This window comes from Lagenorhynchus albirostris, chromosome 17 (assembly GCF_949774975.1).
Source record: "Lagenorhynchus albirostris chromosome 17, mLagAlb1.1, whole genome shotgun sequence".
NCBI lineage: Eukaryota > Metazoa > Chordata > Mammalia > Artiodactyla > Delphinidae > Lagenorhynchus > Lagenorhynchus albirostris.
In genome coordinates, this window is record NC_083111.1 from 48,512,153 (window position 1) to 48,537,433 (window position 25,281).

Sequence of the window (25,281 nt, forward strand, 5' to 3'; positions counted from 1 at the left end):
CTTACAATAAAAATTATTAATTTTATTGCAGAGTAATGCCTCCTCCCTTCAGATTTGAATGTGACATTTCTTTAGTACCCATAGAAATAGTCTACCACTGACCTCTCCATAGCTAGAAACTAGTATTTACGTAGAGTTTGCTTTATGTAATAATGGCTTTATAAAGATGGTTTCAACCGCATTGTTGTCATTTATACTTGGATTTGTTGTTTTCTCCTGAAATATCACTTTACCACTTGCTTCATTTTTAATTAGGCTGATCTTTAGTGATATGTCATTATAATAAGAAACAACCCTTTCCTTTCTTTCTGTCCTATATTGCCTACTGTGATAAATAAAGGTCACTGATGTGACTTGGTTAAATTAACGTTTGTTAAGTAAAGCCCTGGGGTGTCATGGGTTGGTGAGCCAGGGTTCAACAAAAAACCACAAGGGAAAGAGAAATAGAAGAGTTTATTACTCACAGGTCCTGGAGGAGGGGGGCAAGGCAGGGAGGTCAAGACGGGGTGCCGGCAGAGGGAGAGCGGCGGGACCTGGGGCACATGCCTTTATTAGGGTCCGTGGGTGGAGTGCTTTGGGGTTCCCAAGCCAAGTCCAGGTTGGTCGATTCAAACCAAAAAGGAGGGTTTCGGTTAACTTCGAGGGGGTCTTATCTAAAGGGTACACTAGCAGGGGAGGCCCTGGGCAGCAGCAGAGAGCACTTATCGTAGGGTCATATCAGAGAAATCATATCAGGAGCTTACATCTACTTGTGATTGCAGGCTGTTATCTAGTATAACTTCTAGGCCCCTGTAGGCCACTTGGCCACACAGAAATGGATGCTGAGGCAGCAGTATGGGGATTTGGCTAAACTCTCAGCAGTCACTGTATTTTAAATCCAGTGTCTCTCTAATCTCATTTCTTCTCCTTGCAAATAATAGATGCTCAGAAGTACTTAATCAGTAAAAAAAAAAATTTTTAGTAGTTTATTTTTACTCTTTGCTAATAATAGCGATCCTGAGCTGCTTACTGTGTCTGTTAATGTGCGGCTGGGGGCAGGACGAAAGTTAGGTGTGTTAACAACTTAGTTGCCTTCACTGGTCTCTAGGTACCTGATGAACTAGGGCGGTCAGTCTGCGAGGCCGAATGGGGGATGACAGTCTAGGGGGCATTGCATCCAAAACTGCTTTTGGAGATACCATCTATGTTGTTGACTCGCTGGTATTATGTAGGGAGAAGTTGAGGAGAGAAGATATTTTGGTATGAATTACTTTTGCCAGTTAACCATAATTGACATTTGGTTTCCCTGACCTTGGTCCCATCAGACTTGAGGAGTAAAGTCATCTTGACTACCACACTTCCAGGGAATTAGTGGTTGAGTGTCTCTTTGGCTCCACATTTCTTTTTTTTTTTTTTTTTTTGCGGTACGCGGGCCTCTCACTGTTGTGGTCTCTCCCGTTGCGGAGCACAGGCTCTGGACGTGCAGGCTCAGCGACCATGGCTCACGGGCCCAGCCGCTCCGTGGCATGTGGGATCTTCCTGGACCGGGGCACGAACCCGCGTCCCGTGCATCGTCAGGCGGACTCTCAACCGCTGTGCCACCAGGGAAGCTCTGCATTTCTTATTCTTGTCATTTGAAAGTGCAAAGGTCCATGTTTTGAAGATTACTGAAATATAGACTCCTAGAAACAGTCATCACAGAGTTTTAACAGACAAGTTCATTTTCAGTTTGTTTGGGTAAGTTGCAAAGAAAGAACATACTTCTGTCAGATTCTACTTATTGAGGAGACAGTTTGAAGTAGGTTTTTTTTTAATGTATTAGTTTTTAAATTATTTTATTTTATTTTTGGCTGTGTTGGGTCTTTGTTGCTGCGCGTGGGCTTTCTCTAGTTGCGGCACGCGGGGGCAACTCTTCATTGCGGTGCGTGGGCTTCTCATTGCTGTGGATTCTTTGGTTGCAGAGCGCGGGCTCTAGGCGCGCGGGCTCAGTAGTTGTGGCGCGTGGGCTCAGTAGTTGTGGCATGCAGGCTCTAGAGCACAGGCTCCACGGCATGTGGGATCTTCCTGGACCAGGGCTCGAACCCGTGTCCCCTGCATTGGCAGGTGGATTCTTAACCACTGTGCCACCAGGGAATCCCCTGAAGTAGATTCTTAATCTTTTTGTGTCTCTTTCTTCTACATATGAGGCATATCATGGGTATGTACATATTCCATTTATTAAGTCATCAGATTAGAAAGGAACATTTTAATATATATTAAATTTTGAGTAAGGAGAAGAGATCCAATCAGATTACAAGGTAAAAATTTTGATTAATCCATGTTACTTAATACAGTTCCACATTTACTTAACCAGGACTCTTCACAAATGATGACATCTTTACTGATTTTCTTAATGCCAGTTTCAGCACTAAAACCTATTACTGTGTAGCAAACTATAAAAAATTCTATTGCTTCTCCTCAGTAATTAATTTCTTCCCTTATTTCAGTTGACTTGGTTACTTATATAACAAGGTTTCAATGGGACATGGCTAAATATCCAATCAAGCAGTCCCTGAAAAATATTTCTGAAATAATTGCCAAGGTAAGATAAAAAATGATACAGGTAGGACACATTGATTTATAGTGGCTTTATTTATTTTATAAGTATTTAGCTATTAAATACTCTAATTTAGGTTTTGACAGGGCAGCTTAATTATATGTGACTTACTACAGTTTTACTAAAAAAAAAGGTGTCAAAAAAGGATAACACTTTCATGTGTACATTATCCAAATTGTGTAGTTTATTTAGGTAGTTAAGTTAAATGTTGCATCAACAATGTTTGAATAAGAAAAGTAACTTTAAAATTTTATAGTTATTTATATAAATTTGAAGCATAATTGAGATCACATAGAACAGGAAGTTGGAATTGATTAGAGATTTATGAATCATTCAGATGTATGATAATGGTAACTTAAGTATGTTTATGTACAGTACTGATTCAGATTAAACTTTATGGGTTCTCTGACACCTTCCCTTCTGATGTTCAGTATTGATTCTCTACCCAGAAAAATTGCCCGTATTCTTGTACCACATGATTTTATGTACAGTTTCAGGGAGCCCACAGGTGTTAAAGCCCATCCATGAATTCACTGAATTAAGAGCTCCTTTTATGTTTCAAAGTCCTTGAGCTTGAGAGAAAAATGTAAAAGTCTTACCTGAAACTATAATGAGGCAGTAGACAAGGACCTATTAATTGTGTGACAACATTTCTATGACCTGGCTAGGATGAAAAGTATGGTTTAAATCATCTGGACAGACTTCCTTGGCTCCCACTGGCTTTATTTGTACGTCGTGCTCTATGGTTAAATGTAAATGAATAGCATATCAAGGATTTTAACTCAAGTCATCATATAATTTAATGAAAATGAGTAGTCAGATAATATAAAGTGGTGCTCTTACTATGAGCCTTGTTTTCTTTTGATCCTTATCTAGGATTTAGTCGTCGTCTTCCTGATACTATTATAGTCGAGGAAAGAGGCTCAGAGAGGTGAAGTAGTTTACCCCAGTGCCACACAGCTGGTGATGGTAGAGCTGAGTTGAAATTAGTTCCTCAAACGTTAAATCTACTGCTTTGTGTTTTCTCCCTAAGTTGTTAGTAGTTTTACTCATCTTTTTGAAAAATCAGCTTGTGTAACATGTATAAATAAATTCAAACATAATTTTAATTTTATTGCAAAAATATTTTGTGGAAGAGTTGTGGTGTTATGAACAGCAAAACTCTATGTGATTTAGTTCCTTTGGAAATTAATCCTTGAAACTTGTATTTTAAAGCCTTTTAATTAGTTATCTCTGTAACCAGTGGCATAGATTCCATTTACGTGGTTTAAGAAGTAATATAGTAACAATAATTAAAATACATGTAGACTAAAACATTATCCTTAATAGAAAAGATTATATGAAAATTACCATAGTTATTAAAAATGAAGTAGGTTTGTTTTTTAATGACCTTTAAAGGCATGCTTTTAAAATAATAGAATATTTTTACATCAGGAACTAGTGGTGTTTTGTTTTTTAAAGTTTAAGCACAGCTACTTTGATTGTATTAGCAGAGGCAGGTTTAGGAAAATTTTCCCTTTTTCTCTTTTTCTCTTTAAAGGGAGTGACTCAGATTGACAATGACCTGAAATCTCGAGCATCCGCATATAACAACCTGAAAGGGAATCTTCAGAATTTGGAACGAAAGAATGCGTAAGCATGTCAAGTATATGTAAATAATTAAAAATTGGGAGGGACTTCCCTGGAGGTCCAGTAGTTAAGAATCTGTGCTTCCACTGCAGGGGGTGCAGGTTCAATCCTGGGCGGGGAACTAAGATTCCGTGTGCCTCATGGCACAGCCAAAAAAAAAAAAAAGAATTGGGGACGTACTCTAGCATACACTGAATGAACTATTGTTAGGGGTTAGTAAGTTCCACTTTGTGCTGTTTCTATAATCAAAATGGTGTTTTTTTCACTACATGGAGAAAAGCTCACTAATTCAGGCTAGTCAAAACAGATGTGAGGCTGATTTATTATACTCGTTTCATACATAATACTTGTGAGTTGGGTCCTGGTTTATCCCTTTATCCATCTGGTTTTTCACTGAAAATTATCTAAAGTTAATTGTTTTAAATCAAATGATAGTTTAATTACATAGCAATTATCTGCTGCTTAAAAGAATTCTATAGAAGAATCCTTTTGTAATGTAATACTCATTCTTTAATTTTTCTGTTTTCCAAGTTTTGATTTTTTACATATTAGGTTTTCTTAAAATAGACCACTTTTGTTTTGGTTAATATCACTGTAGTATGACTACTACAAGTGTAGCTTTAAGCACTTAACTCTTCCAGTTATGCATTCATATCCCAGAGAGAAAGTTGGTTGGATACTGTCAGTGGTGCAAACAGGGCAAGTCATTTTCACTGTGAAATGTACTAGGAGACCAAATGAAGACTGTGTTAAAAGAGTTGATTATTGGGTTAACTAACCAAAATTGATACCCAGGAAGAGGGAGGAAAATCAAAGGTTGTGCTTGGATGATATGATTTCATAATTATGATGAGGTAGGCTTTAATTGATACCTAATGAATAACACTTTCTCAGTTAAGATACTATATATGTAATCAAGAGAAGAGCTGAGTTATAATAATTAAAGCGAACACAAAGGGAGACACTAGAGGCAAGTTCTGATAAAATGTTTACATTTCTTCGTGTTTGGATGTGGGAAATATTTAGCTAAATTTTGACTTCTTATAAAATAAAATGTTAACTCAGGCTAATCCCTCTCTTGAGATGTATATATAGTATATGTGACTATAATTAGCCTGCTGTTTCTTTACTTGTGTTCTGGAAGCACATAATTATCAGCCTAATGATTTTTTTCTTATTTCTCAGAGGAAGTTTGCTAACTAGAAGTCTAGCAGAAATTGTGAAGAAGGATGACTTTGTTCTTGACTCAGAGTATCTCGTCACATTACTGGTCGTGGTTCCCAAGTATGTCTTTTTATTACAGAAGGTTTTTACCTGTTAAAATACAAGAAAAATATTAGTGTCTGATATTGTAATTTGAAGTTTTCCATAAACCCAAGTGTAAAGGGAGTATCACCTTGTCATTTGCTCTGTCAACCAACATGTACTCGTATGGCACATACAGTAGAATTTAGTTCATAACCTGGTAATAGAGCTGTCAATTATAAATTGATATTCCAGATCAAAATTTGCTTAGTACAGTTGGCCCATTAAAAAATTAAATAATGCTAAATTATTGGACTTAAAAGAAATATTGTTCTTAGATTTTTCAAAACAGGGAGCTATTTCTTTTTCTGAAAAATATTTGACGATTGGTTAGGATGAATTAAGCCCTCTTGAGAAGCAAAGGATGGATTAGATAAAAGCTTGGCATATTTTTTCTGCAAAGGGCCAGATAGTAAGTATTTTACCCTTTGCAAGGCATATGGTCTCTGATACAACTACTCAGTTCTGCCACTTCAACTTTGTGGTTGTAGCTGAAAGCGGTCACACACAGTATGTACATGAATGAACATGGCTGTGTGTCAGTAGAAATTTATTTACAAAAACAGGTGTACAGGTTATGGGTGTAGTTTGCTGGGTTAGACTATCCTTTGAAATCTCCTTTAGATTAGGCCTTCTGTTTTAATTAATATTTGGTAATCTTGGTAAAATGAAACCTTTGGAAGATTAGAACTGTGTGTGTGTGTGTGTGTGTGTGTGTGTGTGTGTGTGAGGGGGGGGGAGAGGGAGAGGGAGAGAGGGAAAGAGACACTGTTAATGGTTTCACTTCTGACTTACACTAAAATCTCACTATCAGGGAATCTTCAGGGGATCCAAACTGGGATGGGAGATTTGGGGACTCTTCAGAGCATTATTCATAAAATCTTTCTTTGCTGTGCTCTCCATTTTTGTCTGGTTAGGAAACTGGGAATATTAGAAAATGATGCCTACTGGAAAGGGGTGGGAAAGGACCTCCATTGAATTTCAGTGGCTACAGTATTACCTGACTTCTGCCTTTTACCTCTTACTGCAGAATACTAGAACAGTATTTCTAAAAAATTTCTCTGTCTTTGTGTTTTTATACTTATACAGGAAAATAACCTTTGCCCAGATAAAAGATTTGTCTCATGCAACCTTTATTTAAAATTTGTGTTTAAGACCAGAAGTTTTCATAGTTTCCTGTGCACTGTACTTGAAACCTCGGGTAGGACCTAGGATACCTTGTATAATGGATTATTCACTATCCTGGCTATAGATACTACAATTCTTTATTTTGTACTGCATATATAATCATCTCTCGCCACACCCACAAAAGCCAGTGGTGTCTAGAAAGGTTGTTGCACAGTGATCTGTGGCAGCTTGGTTTACTGTCACTTTGTTTACTCAGCACTTCCTGGTACTCTGTGCTTTTGGTAAATGTGGTTTTACCCAGCTGTTCATAATAGTCACTGAATAGAAATGTTAGTGATTTCAGCATGGCTTCTCTCTCTCTTTCTTTCGTTTTTTTCTTTTTTTGGTGAGGTAATAATGTATATCAACCCTAAAGTTTGAAAGTAATTTAGATTCTGTATTTTGCTTTGCTTCCTTTCCAAACTTAGTTCTAGAATGTGCCTCTTTTGCAGTAGTTACTGGATGTAAGAGATGGTGAGCTGTATTTCCTGCTTTACCACTCAGTGTATTTGAAATTCATTCTTTGTACAAAACTTGATTTTGTCGTTGTTGTTGTTAAATAGATTTGAGGTATACCTATTATAGTTGGATTTCCTATTTGTCTCATAATTTTTTCTCTTTCTGGGCTCGGCAGGAAGGTAGGACTTGTTTTTCTCTTCCAGTAACTTAATTGTATCTTTTCTGCAGGTTAAACCACAATGACTGGATTAAGCAGTATGAAACATTAGCTGAAATGGTAGTTCCAAGGTCTAGCAAGTAAGTAGTAGTCTTTGTAAAGCCTGTTTCTTTCGTAGAATTCCTTTGGTAGTTTGGATGTTGGAATAGGAGATATCTTTATCTTTCCTTTGTGGTAAATTTTACAGTTTTGGAGCCATCATTTTCACCTTAAAAATAAGTGAGTTATATTAACTCTAGCTACTGTAGACCTGGAAGGGCCTTTGTACAGTCTGATCAACCCACTCATGTTTATAGATGTAGAAGTTTGAGGCCACAGAGGTGACGTGGTTTGCCCAGAGTCACACATCTCACTAGTGACAGAGCTGTAACTAGAACCCAGATCTCTGGTGTGGTACTTTTTCTGCTGTGCTACCCTCTCAAAATTCTTCCTTCAATATTTATTGTATACCTACTGTGTGTCTATATTTCCTCATTTATCTTGCAAAGGAAGTGTACCAAGATGGCTACTAGGGTACTCTGTTGATCTGCAAATATTTACCATCACTTTCCAGTACGCATAGATTCTACTGAATCTGTACTTTCCTTTAAAAAAAAAAACTTTTATTAAGCAATTTTAAACTTATGGATTAATATTCAGTGTCTAATTTGATATGTACAGCAATTCCATGAAGTAGTTTTGGCAGTTATACTTTTTCTCATAGATGAAGAAATACAAATGCAGAAGAGTTAAGTCATTGCCTAAAGTGTATATGGCTGTATAAGTGTGCAGTGGCAAAGTTAGGACTAAAACTCAGGTCTTTTAACTCCAAGTCCTACACTCTTGACATTACATAGCATGTCATTTTTTCCTGCATTCTGCCATTCTACACAAGATATTCTTCAAGAAAATATTAAGTACAGTGTATATGCACCCCCAAAGAATTGTTTTGTATATACATATATATCCCTCAGTGTGTATATATATATACCGTCAGCATGGTGAAAGAAAGGTCTAGGAGGTAGTAAAGAAGTGGTGTTAGTAAGGCCAGGCCCATGAAATATTTTCTTTTCCAGTTTCATTGTGTCATATGGGAGGTAGCTTAGTATAATGGAAAGAGTCCTGGACCCAGGGATCTGAGTTCTATTGCTGGTTCTGCTACCAACTTGCTATGTGACCTGCGGTAAGTCTTTTAACTTCTCTGGGCCTCATTTTCTTTGTAAAATGAGCATCACACCTTCCCTGTACACATTATGAGGCTCTTTTAAGGCTTGATAAGATAATAAAGTAGAAGGTAATATGATTATTGTAGTTTCACAAATGTTGATTTTTTGAGAATGAAACCACAAACCTGTGCTCATTGTGAATTTTTTTCCCATTTGGGGGGAATACTTTCCATTCACACTGGCCCTTCACGTGGTAAACTGAAGATTGAGGTTGTGTCTTAATGCTGGTTTTCCTCCGAAGCTATTTATCCTGACAGATGACACCTTCTTAGACCTTTGTGCTCTGGAGACCGTAAAAGTCACAGAGGTTGTCTTTATGTTTGGGGGCAGGGAGAGGAGGAGAGTACACACAGAATGTCCTCCCACCCTGTGGTGTGCACACAGAATGTCCTCCCACCCTGTGGTGTGTGAGCCTAGTCCAGGGGAGTGGTGTGTAGGCCCAGGTTTATTCGGAAAGAAGGACTTTAGAAATATTACTTCAGACTTACATCTTTTGAAAAATCACTTTGGTAGTTAAAAGGAAAAAAATTTCAGATGCCAACAGTTCAGTATAGGCAATACCTGTCTTCTGAATGACCCCTGAGTGCTCACTGACCACCTGAGAGTCCCCAGCCCTTCCTCACCCAGTGAAAACATCTGTTCACCTATTTATCAGTCTAAAGACTTTTGGAATCATTGACTTGAAAAGTTATTTAAATTTAGTCATTGATAACAATGCAGTAGCTCAGCCAGCACCTGAAGAGGATGCTTAGTTCACATGGGGCAGACAGGTTTTAGTGGGTTAGTCTGGAATTTTGTACTTCTGTTTAGGAAAGATCTCTATGACTTGATGTTGGATTTTTCACTTATCATAATAACTAACATTTTTGAGTGATTACTATGTGCTGGTCATTGTTCTAAGTGCTTTATTTTAAAGTGAATTACAAGTAGTAATACTGTCACTTGTTGCTTTTTGGCACAATACCTGAGTGGTTACTCTTGGAAGCAGTGAAGATGAAAGTGGACTTTAGAGGAAGAAGAATGGATTGAAAAAAACCATCTTTAAACCTGAAAGAAATAATTTCACCTAAAAAACACACAAAATCTAGCTATTTGCAAAATATTCTACATAAATCTTGAAAGACTGGACCATGTGAAATATTGCCATCATTGGGTGGTTAAGTGCAGGGATGTGTATAAATGCCAAGTCAGAGTTAAAGGCCAAAGAAGCTGAGAGGCTGAGTTCTGCTTCTTTCTGTTGGAAAAACTGTTCAGAAAGAGGTGATTCTCACTTGTACTTTCAGAATTACCACTTAGCTTTTTGTCTGTCTACTTTTGCTTGTTAAGATAATCTGGTTGGGTTACGTCACTGGTTGACTTCGGCCTTTTCTCTGTTGTTGGAAAAACAGCACCACAAACTGATTGGTGCTTCACAGAAGCTTTTGTTCAGGGAGCTAGAGTTCCAGATGAACCAGAGGATCCTAGCGAGGAAGGCCTAGAAAAAAACGACACTAGCCATTGTGCAAAGAAACGTTTCTTTTGTGTTTTGGAGCAGGGGTTGCAAAGATAACTTTTACGAAGAAAAGCAGGAAAGATGCCTTGGCAATGAAGTGGGTAGGTTGATTGGGGAGCAGAGCAGATGGCAGGACCGAGTCTTAGGAGAGAGGTAAGAAGTCAGAAGCAGCAGGAAGAGCTAGTAGGCTCCAGAAGCACTGCCACGCCCATGGGAGACTGAAAATGCCGTGAGGCAGCCGAAAAGCATTGACCTTTCGTTTCCTCTCGGCCTGGTTTTATGTGTGAGGAGTTAGTGTTACTGTTTCTACACAGCAGTAGAACTAAACGAAGAGAGTGAGTTTGGAGACCCAGCCTGCAGCTCACAGACTGTCATCTCCACTTGATTTCTGTAGCTGTTCCCTTGGCCTCACCCTCAACCTCTAGAAAGGCTTTACGTCTGGCATCTTAAACTGTAACCCAGCTCTTGAACCTGAGCCTTCTTTCCATCTTTTTCACTGTCACGGAACCTGCTGTTTGACGTTGTCCACATCTCTGGTCCCCACCCCTTTGTTTGCATGGACCTTCAAAACAGCAAAGTACTAAAGTTAAAAAGATCAGTTAAGGTTAAGATAAGTTTAAAAGGTGAATATGATAGTGGTGGAATATTGTTAGGATCTGAGATAGCCTGTCAAGTTGGATTTGGCTTTGTTTTGTTTTCTTAACAAATTTATTTATTTATTTTTGGCTGCGTTGGGTCTTCGTTGCTGTGTGTGGGCTTTCTCTAGTTGCGGCGAACGGGGGCTACTCTTCGTTGCGGTGCGTGGGCTTCTCTTGTTGCGGAGCACAGGCTCTAGAACGCAGGCTCAGTAGTTGTGGCGCATGGGCTTAGTTGCTCCATGGCATGTGGGATCTTCCCAGACCAGGGATCGAACCCATGTCCCCTGCATTGGCAGGTGGATTCTTAACCACTGGGCCACCAGAGAAGTCCCTTGGCTTTGTTTTGATCCCAATCAGTTTGCACATAACTGTCAGTTGTGGCAAACCTGAGGATCATTAAAGGTTTGTTATCGAGTTCTGTCCACTTTGTAGCTACCTTGCTTTAGATCTGATGGGCACTGGGAACAAGAATGCAGGATAATAGTTTTGAGAGGGCACAAGTTAAAAGGGGTGGGCCGGGACTCATGGGTTAGGGCTGGGCTGGAGAGAGGAAGAGAGATTTCAGTCACCAGAAGAGAAGAGGGTGCTTAGCAAGGAAGTAAGGAGATTCTGGAAACCAGCCAGGTGCTGGACGATTTTTCCTTAGCTGGCCTAGTGCTGATAGAGATTGAAAAGCATGATTCTTGAGTTTGGATGCTTTACTTGATTTAATGTTTAATTTTGTTGGTTAGGAAGGAATGCACCAGGGGGCTGTTAAGGCACCGTAAATAAAAACATCATAAACACTGAGTGTCTTCAGTGTGGAGGCAGTACAGATGAAAAGCACTGAAGTGGTTTGGGAAGGGCTGCCGTACCCTACTGTCTGTTCCTCCTCTTCCTGCCCCTGTTTCTGAATTCTGCCCTCAATATGAACGTGAGCAATAAATACAAAGCTTTAAGTGGACTTGGTCTTTCTCTCTCTAGTGTTCTCTCAGAGGACCAAGACAGTTACCTGTGTAATGTCACCTTGTTTAGGAAGGCAGTTGATGACTTCAGACACAAAGCCAGGGAAAACAAGTAAGATTATTATTTTTAATTTTTTAATTTGTTAGATCACCTATACATGGTGTGGAAAATTTTGGTTTTTTTCCCCCCCCAATTTAGATTCATCGTTCGTGACTTCCAGTATAATGAAGAGGAGATGAAAGCAGACAAAGAAGAAATGAACAGGCTTTCTACCGACAAGAAAAAGCAATTTGTATGCGTTTTTAATACTTAGTAATACTATCAGTGTTAAGCAGAAGAAAAAGTGGGACTGCTTTTCTTTAATTTAAAAGAAAACAAAACTTCTCTGATTTTGCTTTTGAGACATTTGATTCTAGCTTTTTTCCTACTAAATAATCAAAATAAGTTTTCTCTAAGCAACCTGAGATCTGTGAATCCTTATCTTAAAATATATTATCTTAAAATTAACCCCCCTTAAGTCCATATCAGAAATTAATTTTAAATGCAGTGTTTTAATTAATACCCATATAGTGAGGGGTTATTTTAGTTAAGTAGTAGTTCTCTCTCTTCAGTAAGAAATTTCATTTTTTGAGGCAGATTTTTTTAATGCTGCGTGCAGTCTTTTATTGGAGGAATTTGTATTTAAACCATTGGTGAGTTAGTATGTTCTAGGCACAGTGGAGAACAAGGATGGAATTGTGAGTGAAAGATGGTGTTGACTTTCTTGCCATCTCAAGTGCAGGATTATTGTGAAGACTAAAGCTTGTATGGAAGGGGAAACATGATGAGTGAAAATGTATTTCTCTTGTAATGCAAGAGGAAATAAAAGCACATTCCATTTAAAGTTATTTCCAAGTACTTTATGAACTATTGCATCTCAGTTGGGAGAAAACTAACCCTAACCAAGTAATGTCAAATAAAACCAACTTGTTGGGGAGTTCCAGATCACTTTTAAAGAACAGATATTTTAACCAAAGACTTTCACCTTGTTGTATTATCCTTTTTTCGTAAATTGATTGTTACATCCAAATGAGCCTAATAATGTTATCTAAATAACTATTAGCTGAACTGATCATGTGTGTCTTTTAAGTATGGAGAGGTGGTAATAAGTTATTTGTCATTTGTTTCTTTAAAGAAGTGTTTTTATTTAGAAGTACTGAATAACTAAATTCAGAAAGAATATATACTACATAATAGAACCATTAAAAATTTAGAACATGATGAACAGATTTTAGGGATCTAGATCAACCCCCTGATTTTACAGATGAGAAAACTAACACCTAGGGATATTAAATGACTTACTACATAGCTATTTTTCGTTATTCCTGAGAAGTTGTGTGTAATTGAATTCTATTTTAAATGTATAAAAAGTTTAAGAGTATTGGATAGTAAATTTAGATTTTTATATTTTCAAACCTGTAGAAGGAAACTTCTATATTCTGTGTCACTTTAAATGACTTTCATTAAAACATAGGCCTTTTTGGGATTTCCCTGGTGCTCCAGTGGTTAGGACTCTGCACTTCCATTGCAAGGGGCGTGGGTTCGATCCCTGGTCAGGGAACTAAGATCCTACAAGCCACGTGGTGCGGCCAAAAAACAGAAAGAAAATAATAATAATAATTTTATATATATATATATATATATATATATACCTTTTTCTGTGTAGTGAATAGAGTCAATGGATTTTTGTATCTACTGAGGTTACAGAGTAGTGGCTTAATCTTTTCATCTAATTTAAGGTAAAGTATCCAAGATAATGAGAATAATGAAACATTTTTAAAGTGAATTATAATGTGATTTAATGCTCCTAAAGATTCTTACTGGATAGTTGCTCCTTTAAAAATACTTGATTTATCTAATTTCTAACTGCCATTTTCAGGACAAATTTTTGGTGATTTTTTTTTCTCTCTTTCTCTAGGGACCACTTGTACGGTGGCTGAAAGTGAATTTCAGTGAGGCGTTTATTGCGTGGATTCATGTAAAAGCGTTGAGGGTTTTTGTTGAGTCTGTTTTGAGGTAAAGGAAGTTAATTGGAACTAAAGAATTTATAGATCCCTTTACATTGGACCTCTTTATTAAAACACACAGTCTACTAATAGGAAATTGATTTGGAGAAACCAAAGGGCCAGTCGTGAGGGAGAGATTGTCAGTGTCATACTGCTTATTACGTGCATGTTGGTCTTGTCCCTTAATACCGGGTTTAAAGAAAGAGATCATGCTGCTGTGCTCTCTGATTCTTTTCTTATTATGTACTTAAGTTAAATGTAGATTATGAAATATTAGCCAGTGTTTGTTTAAAAGAAGATCATTCAAATATTTTATATGTAGTTTGGTACGCAGTATACCTAAGGATGCCTTATTTGAAGTCCTCATTTCAGTTAACCTAAAATATTTTTTTATCTTGAGGTACTTAAAATCTCAATCATCTTGTGATCCTCTGTACATGTTGCTCATATTAGAAATATATCAAAATGTTTATCTGCAGTCATGCTCACTATTTGTAAATTTCTTTGAATTTTCATAGTAGATATGGGTAGTAATCTCATGTTGTTTATTATCATGAAAGCCCTCCATGTTCTTGGGTTCCGAATCCATGGATTCAACCAACCGTGGGTTGAAAATATTCAAAAAAGAAACTCCAGAAAGTTCCAAAAGGCAAAACTTGAATTTACTGGGCACTAGCAACGATTTACATAGCATTTGCATTTTACTTACAACTAATTACATAGCATTTACATTGTATTATAAGTAATCTAGCGATGATTTTAAAGTATACTGAAGGATATGTGTAGGTTATATACAAACACTACACCATTTTATTTAAGGGACCTGAGCATCCGTGGATTTTGGTATCCATAGGGGTCCTGGAGCCAATTCCCTGCAGATACCTAGAGACACTGTACTAAGTTTACATATTACCACTGTCTGCTGAGGGTATTCATAGATTACCTTAAAAATTGAAGAGTAATTAAAAGTAATTCCTAGTAGACAGTTGGCTCTCATCCTAAAGATTTCTAATGGACATTGAGGACCAGAGAAGGTTTGAGTTTCTGTGTATATTAGTTGAACTTGTAAACATGGTCATTAAAGTGAGGTACTCTTTCCCCATTAACTGTGATTAAAGAAGAGTATGAGAGTATTCGCTTTAAAAAGAAAATCTCTGCATATGTTTGCTTGTGTTACATCCTGTATTTCTGCTTATTTATAAGGTATGGCTTGCCAGTGAACTTCCAAGCAATGCTCCTTCAGCCCAATAAGAAAACAATGAAGAAACTAAGAGAAGTATTATATGAATTGTATAAACATCTAGATAGCAGTGCAGCAGCTATTATTGATGTAAGTATTTATTAGACAACCTGGTAGAAGAGGAACTGGATGAATTTCAGAAAAAATTATTGGAAGAAGATAAGAGGTTATTTAACCTTTTGAAAGTTGCTTTAAGATTCTCAATTTGTTAGTAATTAATTTACCTGATAGCTTAGCAAATAATTTACCTTGTTTACCCCATTTTACTAGTTGCTTCTTGGTATTTCTAAAAGCCAGTTGTTATCTTGCTGTAGATCTGATGTTTTTTGTGTTTTGGTTTTTTTTTTTTTGGCTGTACGTGGGCCTCTCACAGATCCGATGTTTATAGCTGCAGAAATACACACACAACCAGTGATACTAGTTATTTACAAAAGTTATAAATTGCAGAGAGCAAGAAAATAAGTAGTCATTGTAACTTTATTTGGTAGAAGTAGTGGAGTCAATAGATGAGCATTTTAAAGGGAACTATCATTTCTCTAAAATGGTATGTGTTTATGTGTTCTTTTTAAACAGAAAGATACAAATAGTATGTGTGCTTTTCGTTGTTGCTGTTGTTTAAAATTGTAATAGGCTTTTATGTTTTTGATTTCCAATATCTTGCTGATTTTTTTTCTCTTTAGTTTAGGACGGCAATATTTCACATGTGCATTAGTTAGAACCCATGAAAAAAATCAGGGTTTCTTGATAGAAGAAAATGCAGGAAATGACTCTGCACTTTGTAGAGTTGATAATATGTGAAGTCTAACTGTTCGATACATAATTTCCTACCAGTAAATTCTTACAACATGCATATGTAATAAGTGGTATCTGTAAAAATCACACTTGGTTTATTTTTATCCAGCATTTTATAAGCCATGTGTCTCCTAAACTCAGTACACCAAGCCTGAGATTAAAGAAATAATTTTATACAGTATGCATAAGAAAGGATGGTGGGGTGATGCTTAAACACACACAGGCTTTGAGGGCAGAGAGTGCTTCAATCTGGCTTTACTACTCACTCTGTTTCCTAGGGCAAGTCAGCCTTTATTTATTTATTTATTTTTAAAGATTTATTTATTATTTATTTATTTTTAAAATTTTATTTTTGGCTGCATCAGGTCTTAGTTGTGGCATGCGGGATCTTCCTTGAGGCATGCAGGATCTTTCGTTGTGGCACGCGGATTTTCTCTTCTCTAGTTGTGGCGCGAAGGCTCCAGGGCCCGTGAGCTCAGTAGTTGTGACACACGGGCTTAGTTGCTCCGTGGCATGTGGGATCCTTAGTTCGAGGATCGAACCCGCATCCTCTGCATTGTAAGGTGGATTCTTTACCACTGGACCACCAGGGAGGTCTCAAGTCAGCCTTTCAGAGATTGTTTTCTCATTTGCAAAATGGAGTTAGCAATGCCAAACTCAGATTAAATTAGCAAAAATGTATAAACTTAGCCCAGAGTAGATGTTCATTAGGAAGGTACAGGCATACCTTGTTTTGCTGTGCTTCACTTTATTGAAATTTACAGATAATGCACTTTTCAATTTACAAATTGAAGGTTTGTGGCAACCCTGCATTGTCAGATGATGGTTTGCATTGTTTAGCAATAAAGTATTTTTGAATTAAGGTGTATGTACATTGTTTTTCAAGACATAATGCTGTTGCACACTTAATAGACTGTAGTATAGTGTAAACATAACTTTTATATGCACTGGGAAACCGCTTTACTGTGGTGGTCTGGAACAGAACCTGCAATATCTCCAAGGTATGCCTATGAATGGTAATACTTTTTTTCTTGTTTAATTTCTTTAAGTACTTAGTTGAATAATCATCTGATTTTTCAATAGGCTCCTATGGATATTCCAGGCTTAAACCTGAGTCAACAGGAATATTACCCCTATGTGTACTACAAGATCGATTGCAACTTGCTGGAATTCAAGTAAAATGAGCCCCCCAGATAGCCCTGCCCTCATGTCGGTGTTGGTGTTTGCTAACAGACGTAGGTTGTAGTATGGCTGTACTTTTAACTCTCTCTTACCCCTTGCTTGCTTCTCACCCCCTTTCCTATTCGCGTTCTCTTGTAGTGGTCCATTTGTCAACATTTTGTTTTTAAAAGGAAACTATATGTCTTGTTTCTTTTTATTGATCAGGTCTGTAAATGTGTACTAAAAAAAAAATCAGAGTTTATTTATAAACAGAATAGTTTATTTAAAAAGAAGGTCTTACTTCATCGATATTGTGGTATGCATTAATTCCATTTGTTGCTGTTGTGACAGAAGCCTTGTGTACAAGGGAATGGTGTAAACAGTTATACCATTTTGTTCACTGTATTTAGTAGACATAATTGTTTAATAGTTATTGAATTGTGATGTAAAGAAATGTGACAATATTCAGGTATGTGCTTTCTGAATGTTTCAAATTACAATCTGTGAGCACTTGACACCCACAGGAGAGAATAAAATTACCTGTGCAAAGGTGGATTGTGGTGTGTGTAACTTCCAAAGATTACGGTTCAAGTTTGAAGATTATTTTTGAACACATGGTGGGTATTTACATTTGGACACTAGACTTTCAGGTCTCTCAATTAGGAGGTAGGGCCAATTTTTGAATAAAGTGTAGTAGAACTCTGCAGTTTTAGTCATTTGTTTTGTCTAAGTATTTTACATGTTTCCTTTTTAAGATTGTTAATTTTGCCTTCATCTTGACATTGATGTCATTTCAGATGTAGTCTGAAAAGAGGCATTGCTAACCTTACAAACCTCTGAAATGAGACTTAGGTTAGCATCCCGAGTGAGCTTTTAGAAGAGGATTTTGTGGCAGTGCTCCCCTTCCTGTGTCCTCCCAGTCTTGTAAATGGGAGAAAGAAATTTACGTTTTAAGGGCATTTCTAAACTACCGTATTCCATCTAGAAAATTAGCCTCTCAAATCCGTTTTATTTCAAAATTGTATACTGTTATGTCAAAAGTAATTGTTAACTTCAAACAAATCCAGACTTCTATGAAGTAAAACATGAGAGACGAGCCCTCTTAGCCCCTAAGTTTTTTCTTCGCAAGGAAGTTACAGAGTTTTTCAGGCCTTCTCCTGTATCTCTACAACATATATATCCACACAGTTTATTTTTAAATAAAAATAGGATCATATCACACATATTCTGTCACTTGCTTTTTTTGCTTACTAGTATAGCCAGGGTATCTTGTCAGTGTGTCTAGAGCTACCTCATTCCTTTAACTGGCTACAGTGGTTTTCTATCATGTATTTGTGTCACAGTGTAGCTAACTGGATGGATATTCACCTTGTTTTTGGTTTTGCTCTTACAACCGCTGATGCGGTAAACATCCTTGTCTTTGTTTATTCGTAGTAGTATTTCTGTAAGAAAGAGCCTGGAAGTAGGGTTGGTAGGTCATAGGGTATATATATTTAAAGTTTTGACATAACTGCCAAGTTATTGTCAGAATTCCCAGTTCAAGACATGATTGGAATGCAGTTTTATTTTCAGTTTTTCTTTGGATAAGAGGAAGCTGAAAAGTTTTGGTTTTGATGTCAGCAAATTCTGGTTTTGTCTTCTTTTGCAAGTGTTCTTTGAGTCTTAGTGTTTGTAAAACGGGTATAATCTCTGTCATGGGGGGATGTGTTTTGATGATTAAAAGATTGTTAGGCCCACACGATGACTGGAAGGTTTTCCTTAGTCTTTAGTATTATTGTGATAGGAGTAGGTGGGGATTGTGTCAGGTTTAAAATTCCAGCATATGTTTGGAACTATGGGACTTTGATTATCATTTCTCTCTGGGATACAGAGCAGCTGCGTGAGTAGCTCTGCAGCCAGACCCCAGCTCTGCTACCAGTTAGCCCTGTGGTCTCAGCGCTCGCGCCCTCCTTGGTAGAATGTCTGTCGGGTTGAGTATCCAGCGGCCCATCCAGTGCTTGGAGTGGTGCACGAGGAGAGCTTGATTCACGGGCGGACGGTCCTAGAAGAGGGCCAGTAGCTCCTTTTCCACTTGTGTTTAACCTGGGAATTTCAAGGCGTGAGTCATTGTGGAGTCTGAAGGTTAGAAAGAAGTAGTGATGTGTGTGTGTGCGCGCGTGTGTGTGTGCGTGTGTGTGTGTGGTGGGGTAAGGAATACAGTCTGTGTCTGTAGCGCAGCGTTAAAGCAGTTTGAGAGTCTCCGAGCTGCAGTCCGTGTTGATGGCAGCTGTCATTTCTGGGAGGGCCTGCTCCTGTTGCTTGCCTTGCTTTGTTTGCTCTGGAGTCTGCTGATTCTCCTCTAGGATGGAGCTCAGGTAACTCTGAAAGTCATTAAACATTTATCGAGTGTCTGACAGAGACCATTCTGCTGGTGCTCTCACACCCATTACCTCCTCCCTCCCCCATGGTGTTGGTGCTGGGAGGACCAGCAGTCCCCGTGGTACTAGGCGAGGCTTAGGGTCAAAGAAGTTTAAGTGATTTCTTCATTAAAACTTGAGTTGGAGTCAGAATTTGAACCTAAGATTTCCGATGGCTGGGCTCTTTCCTTCCTGTCGTCCCTCCCATCTTTACTAGGCGCTGAACAAGTGAGGCAAACATATTCCTTAACCTTAGTCCAAGACAGACAGTGATGTAGAAAAGGCATGGGGTGTGGGTCATCAGATACCGAATTGTGTCACTGTTTGTCCCAGAACATTTTGTTAGTGAGCGGTGATGATGTGTCCAGGTATTCCATGCTAGTTTCTGTAGACTACGTCATTCAACCTAGAAGATTTTCCTACACGCTGGAGTTGCTCTTAAACAGGCACCGTGTGTTCTGGGTAGAGCACACTCCATGCAGCTTTTTGAATGAGCACATATCAAGTAGTACCTTTAAAGTAATACTTTGTATGTAACAAACACTCGGCAGACGTGAACTTTTCCTTGCTCTCACTTTAAAATTAAATAGTCCCAAGTGTTGGAAATAAAAGAAATTGATCTAGATATGAGCTTATTCTCCTTCATTCTTGGCTGCCTCTTTAAAAAAAAAAAAAAGACGAAATTAAGGTAACATGCACAAGGTTAAAAACCATATACACAAATATTATGAAACAGCTTATAATGAAAACCTTGCTGACCTTTAGAAAAAAATGTGGTTATTGTTTCCTGTTAACATCAGTAAGAGATGGTTTGTCCTAGAAAGTCTGTAATAGTATTATGTTCTAGAGGAAACGTGTTGAAAACTTTCCTAATTTAGTTCTTGTCTCTAAATTGAAGTTTACCCATTTCTGTAATATAAACTTATTTATGGTTTTTATTTTTCTAGCATAAATAGCTTTAGATTAATATATGAATGTAATTCTAGCTTTTTTTAAAAGTAATAATGACACATCAGAACTATTTTATTTACTGGTGGATTATCCTTAGAATATTCTTAGATCCGAGCCCAATGACTTGTGAGAGAAAGAGAAAACAGAATAAAACCATGGAAGTGATTAGCAGTAGAGAATACCCCCTGGGATTGTTTAGCTAGAGAAGAAAATGAAACTGAGGAGAAACAGGACAACACACTTCATACCAAGAATGATCAAAATAATGGGAGATGAAAAAAGTTTACAAGTCCTGTTTGTGTTTGCTTGAAGCAAAAGGCAGTCAGCAAACACAAACAGTACATTTCCTGACAGTTGCTCAGTATTGAAATTGATTATATCCACAGTAGTTCTTTACTTGCAGAATTTAAGAAAAATGCAAATTCATTGCTAAACTGTATAGAGCTGTGGTTTACATTCTTGAGTACATCTGAGGAATACTGTATAAGAACAAACACCCAGGAGGCTCAGATGCTAGTGTCAGCCAATTGCAATCTGAGACTGCCTTTTAAAGATCCTTCTTCCTGCCTCCCGCCCCCATATGGGGTTGCTGACTTAGAATTTGTGAGCATCTTGATGTCTTATTCAGATAGTGATTCTCCTCTATTTCACACGGACCACACTTAATAGGATCATCATGGATAAGTCAATTTTTCCTACCCTGTCACTGAAAGAAGCATCCTACATCATTGATCAGTAGAACCAGAAAGTTCTGCCTTGGCTGGAACTGACCAATGTAGGTGTCCTTTATCCCTGCAAGGCCATAGAATATCAAGTTGAAATTTGCAAAAGCCATCTAAAATGATCAAAGTCACATTTTTATCTTTTAATTGAAAACCCACCTTGGGTGTGATTTATCACTGCCTATAAAGTATAAAAGCACAACCATAACAGTTTTTTTTTTTCTTCAGGTTTTTATTATCTGTTTTATGCACATTAGTGTATACATGTCAATCCCAATCTCCCAGTTCATCCCACCACCCCCATCCCTCCCCCCACTTTCCCTCCTTGGTGTCCATACATTTGTTCCCTACATCTGTGTCTCTATTTCTGCCTTGCAAACCGGTTCATCTGTACCGTTTTTCTAGATTCCACATATATGCGTTAATATATGGTATTTGTTTTTCTGTTTCTGACTTACTTCACTCTGTATAACAGTCTCTGGGTCCATCCACGTCTACAAATGACCCAATTTCGTTCCTTTTTATGGCTGGGTAATATTCCATTGTATATATGTACCACATCTTTATCCGTTTGTCTGTCGATGGGCATTTAGATTGTTTCCATGACCTGGCTATTGTAAATAGTGCTGCAATGAACATTGGGATGCATGTGTCTTTTGGAATTATGGTTTTCTCTGGGTATATGCCCAGTAGTGGGATTGCTGGGTCAAATGGTAATTCTATTTTTAGTTTTTTAAGGAACCTCTGTACTGTTCTCCATAGTGTCTGTATCAATTTACATTCCCACCAACAGTGCAAGAGGGTTCCCTTTTCTCCACACCCTCTCCAGCATTTGTTGTTTGTAGATTTTCTGATGATGCCCTTTCTAACTGGTGTGAGGTGATACCTCATTGTAGTTTTGATTTGCATTTCTCTAATAATTAGTGATGTTGATCAGCTTTTCATGTGCTTCTTGGCCCTCTGTATGTCTTCTTTGGAGAAATGTCTAGTTAGGTCTTATGCCCATTTTTTGATTGGGTTGTTTCTTTTTTTGATGTTGAGCTGCATGAGCTGTTTATATATTTTGGAGATTAATCCTTTGTCCAACACAGAGTTTTAAAGAATGGTTTGTATGAGGAAACAACAGAAAAAGATATTAATATAAAAGTGGAAAATCAGTTGGATGCAGCAAAGATTATTGTTGATGTTAGACCAAAAGAGGAATAAACTGTATGTACAACACTGCCTTGAACTTGAAAGTAGGGTTTTTTAAAAACCAGAGGATAAACAGAAACTCCAGAATGTCAAATCCAAAGAACAGTGCTCATGACACTATTTCCTAGGTATGTGGATGACCCCGTTGGATAGTTCTGTGATAAATCATTCTTAATTATCTTTTTCACAAACACAACTTGCCAGATTTTACAGTTGACTATTGGCGTACATATTTGGGCTGATTCTCAGAGTAATTACAGGTCAATACAGGTTTTAATGTGTTACTAGAAATGTAAAGTAACTTGTTTTTTAAAATAAAAATTGTGACCACACAGGTACTTTCTTTTACCACAAGAGGGCAGTCTGGTGCCTTTGAAAAGCAAACAGTTTCTTCCCCTCACTCCACCCATGGTTGGTTATGAAATATACAATTTAGAGAAGCCCATTGTGATTTGTAATATTTTGTTACAAGTGTTTATTAACTTAATCCAGCCTCGTGTGTGTGTGTGTGTATGTGTTTGTAGAACCCAAACACCTTTCAGGTGACTGGTGCCAGTCAGTGACAAAGTTTTCACCAAAAATAAAATGAAAAAAATAAGTATGTCTATGTGTGCATGTATAATCACTTATCTAGCAAATAATTATTGAGCACATACTATGAACCAGGCATTGTTTTAGGTACAGGGGATATGATGGCTGGGCAGTAAAAAGGCACAATGTGTGCCGTGATGGGCCTTACAGGCTAGTAATCTGGTGGCAGCCTTACTTGACAAAAATGTTAACTTGGCAACCCCAAATGAGAAAAAGTATTTTACTGATCTGTCAAATCCAGAGTCTGAAAACATACTTAAGGATATCTGTCCAGAAAAGTCAACCTATAATACCAGTCAGTGGGTACAGAATAGAGCCATGTTTTTTTCAGATCCGACCACATGGCTGGTCTGGCTCAGAGATTTTTCTATGGTGATGGATATTCTGTATCTCTGCCGCCCAGTGTAGCCTCTGCCACACGTGGCCATAGATCACTTGAAATGTGGCTGGTGTGAGTAAGGGGTTGCATTTTTAATCTTACTTAGCATTGATTAACGTGGATAGCTACAGGTGGCTTAGCGGTTACCACACTGGACAGTGCATGTCTGGTGGGACACATTGGAGTAATGAACTGTTCTGCCCTTGAGTTTCCAGTATGCCGCATATCCTTTGGCTCTCTTTGTTTCTTAACTGGCAGAGCCAGCCTAGCTTCTTTTCACTTTGATTGCCAGATTTAATTTCCCAGGAGAGGAAAGGGTTGCTTTCTGAATCATTGTTGATGGGCCTCAGACTGCTGCACAGACAGCTTTCTCTTTGATCACAAAAGACAACTACATATACTTCGTGCCTTTATGTGCACGAGGGTAAACCAGTTGCAATATTGAAACACCACAAGCTGTTTCTGATGGGAAATATTGAATCAGCGGAATTGAAAACACAGCTGTGCGGTGCTAATGGTAATGTAATTCCTCCTGTCAGTCAGTGCTCACTTAGCGTTCATTGTGTGCAGGGCAGTCGCCATGCCACACTCTGCAGGGAGACTTCAAGGGGACGATCAGTACATGTTCTTGAATGACACTTTCTGTCTCTATTGACTCTTTCAGGAATTTAAGAGGTTCATAAAATAGTGAACAGTTCAGGTCTCCAGCGAGAAGTCTAGCACTTTACAGAGCAGCCTTGGAAAGAGGCAAGTTGTGTACGAATGGGAGGGCACCCTGTGCGTGGGTGGTTTTCATCAGTGATGTGTTGGCAAGGATCTTGCCTCATTCTTGAGCCCAGTGACAGGACCGCTGGCCGCAGGCGGTAGGGGTGACACCCAGAGCCAAGCTCCTCCCTGCCCCAGCCTCGTGCGCACACCTCTGCTCTCTGCTCCTTGTCTCTCTCATCCTTTGCATCCAGGCACTCCAGCATTCTCGAAGTTCCTCTTCCTCCTCCACTCCCAGCCCTCCCTTTCCCCAGCCTGCTTTGACAGCCTCCTAACTGGCCTTGTCCCCAGCCCTGCTCACCCTCAGTCCACCTGAGCACCGCTGCCAGAGGAATGTCCACTCACCGCTCACAGACCTGAAGAGCTCACATACCCACAGAATAATGTCCCTTTGTGCAAATTGGATGTTTTCCTTCTTCGTAATTTAGCTTCTCTACGTGTTTTCCAAAAGCAGAATATTGTTTAATGTTTGTTTTTTAATTTGACCCCAGTCTCTTTGATGGGGAATTTAGACCATGGGTGCTGGTGAGGAATGTTCCAGTGGTCTGCTGTCTCTGCTGGCCCCTCGGAGCCAGACACACCTGCCATGTTCAGATCTGTGCTCCCTCCTTGCGTGATCTTGGGGAGCCTGACATCCTGGGTCTGAACCCATTTCTTCATCTGTAGGAGAGAGATAATTATAACACTGTAGGATTATACCTCACGGTATGTACCAATTTCCTAGCGAGATACATGGCATAGAGGAGGGCGCATGGCAACATGTTAACTGCTCTTTTCATTGTTAGTATTATCCTTTTTTTAAAAAAAAATAGTATTTGATGTTTGTTTCCTTTTTGTTCTAATGTGAATTAAAATCAGTTTTTCTTTAGCTACATCTATTTATTTTTAAAGTACATTGCTCTTTTTTTATGTTTTTTTAAAATTTATTTTATTTATTTATTTTTGGCTGTGTTGGGTCTTTGTTGCTGCGTGCGGGCTTTCTCTAGTTGTGGTGCACAGGGGCTACTCTTCGTCGCAGTGCGTGGGCTTCTCATTGTGGCTTCTCTTGTTGCCGAGCACGGGCTCTAGGTGTGCAGGCTTCAGTAGTTGTGGCACGCGGGCTCAGTAGTTGTGCCATGCGAGCTCTAGAGCGCAGGCTCAGTAGTTGTGGCGCATGGCTTAGTTGCTCCGCAGCACATGGGATCTTCCCAGATAAGGGCTCGAACCCATGTCCCCTGCATTGGCAGGCGGATACTTAACCACTGCGCCACCAGGGAAGCCTGCTACATCTATTTTGAAGCAAATTCCCCCATTAAAAACCCACCAGGATCATGTGACTGGCAATTCTACTCCAAGGTACAATCCCCAGAGCACTGAAAACACACATCCTCACAAAAACCTGTACACGAAGGTCCATAGCAGCATTATTTATAA

The 25,281-nt window shown here is 38.5% G+C and overlaps 1 protein-coding gene across 3 annotated transcripts in view; it reads left to right on the forward strand.

Annotated features, from left to right (window-relative positions):
• Positions 1–17,572, forward strand: part of ATP6V1C1 (ATPase H+ transporting V1 subunit C1) — a 38,712-nt gene extending 21,140 nt beyond the window's left edge. For all 3 annotated transcript variants that reach the window (XM_060127845.1, XM_060127844.1, XM_060127843.1), the window contains 9 exons: positions 2,466–2,560; positions 4,116–4,207; positions 5,390–5,488; positions 7,364–7,432; positions 11,651–11,743; positions 11,831–11,924; positions 13,590–13,687; positions 14,881–15,007; positions 16,793–17,572. In XM_060127845.1, coding sequence (XP_059983828.1) covers positions 2,466–2,560; positions 4,116–4,207; positions 5,390–5,488; positions 7,364–7,432; positions 11,651–11,743; positions 11,831–11,924; positions 13,590–13,687; positions 14,881–15,007; positions 16,793–16,888 — 863 coding nt within the window. In that variant the 3' untranslated portion in view covers positions 16,889–17,572. The remainder of the gene's footprint in view (positions 1–2,465; positions 2,561–4,115; positions 4,208–5,389; positions 5,489–7,363; positions 7,433–11,650; positions 11,744–11,830; positions 11,925–13,589; positions 13,688–14,880; positions 15,008–16,792) is intronic.
• Positions 17,573–25,281: the final 7,709 nt, after the last annotated feature.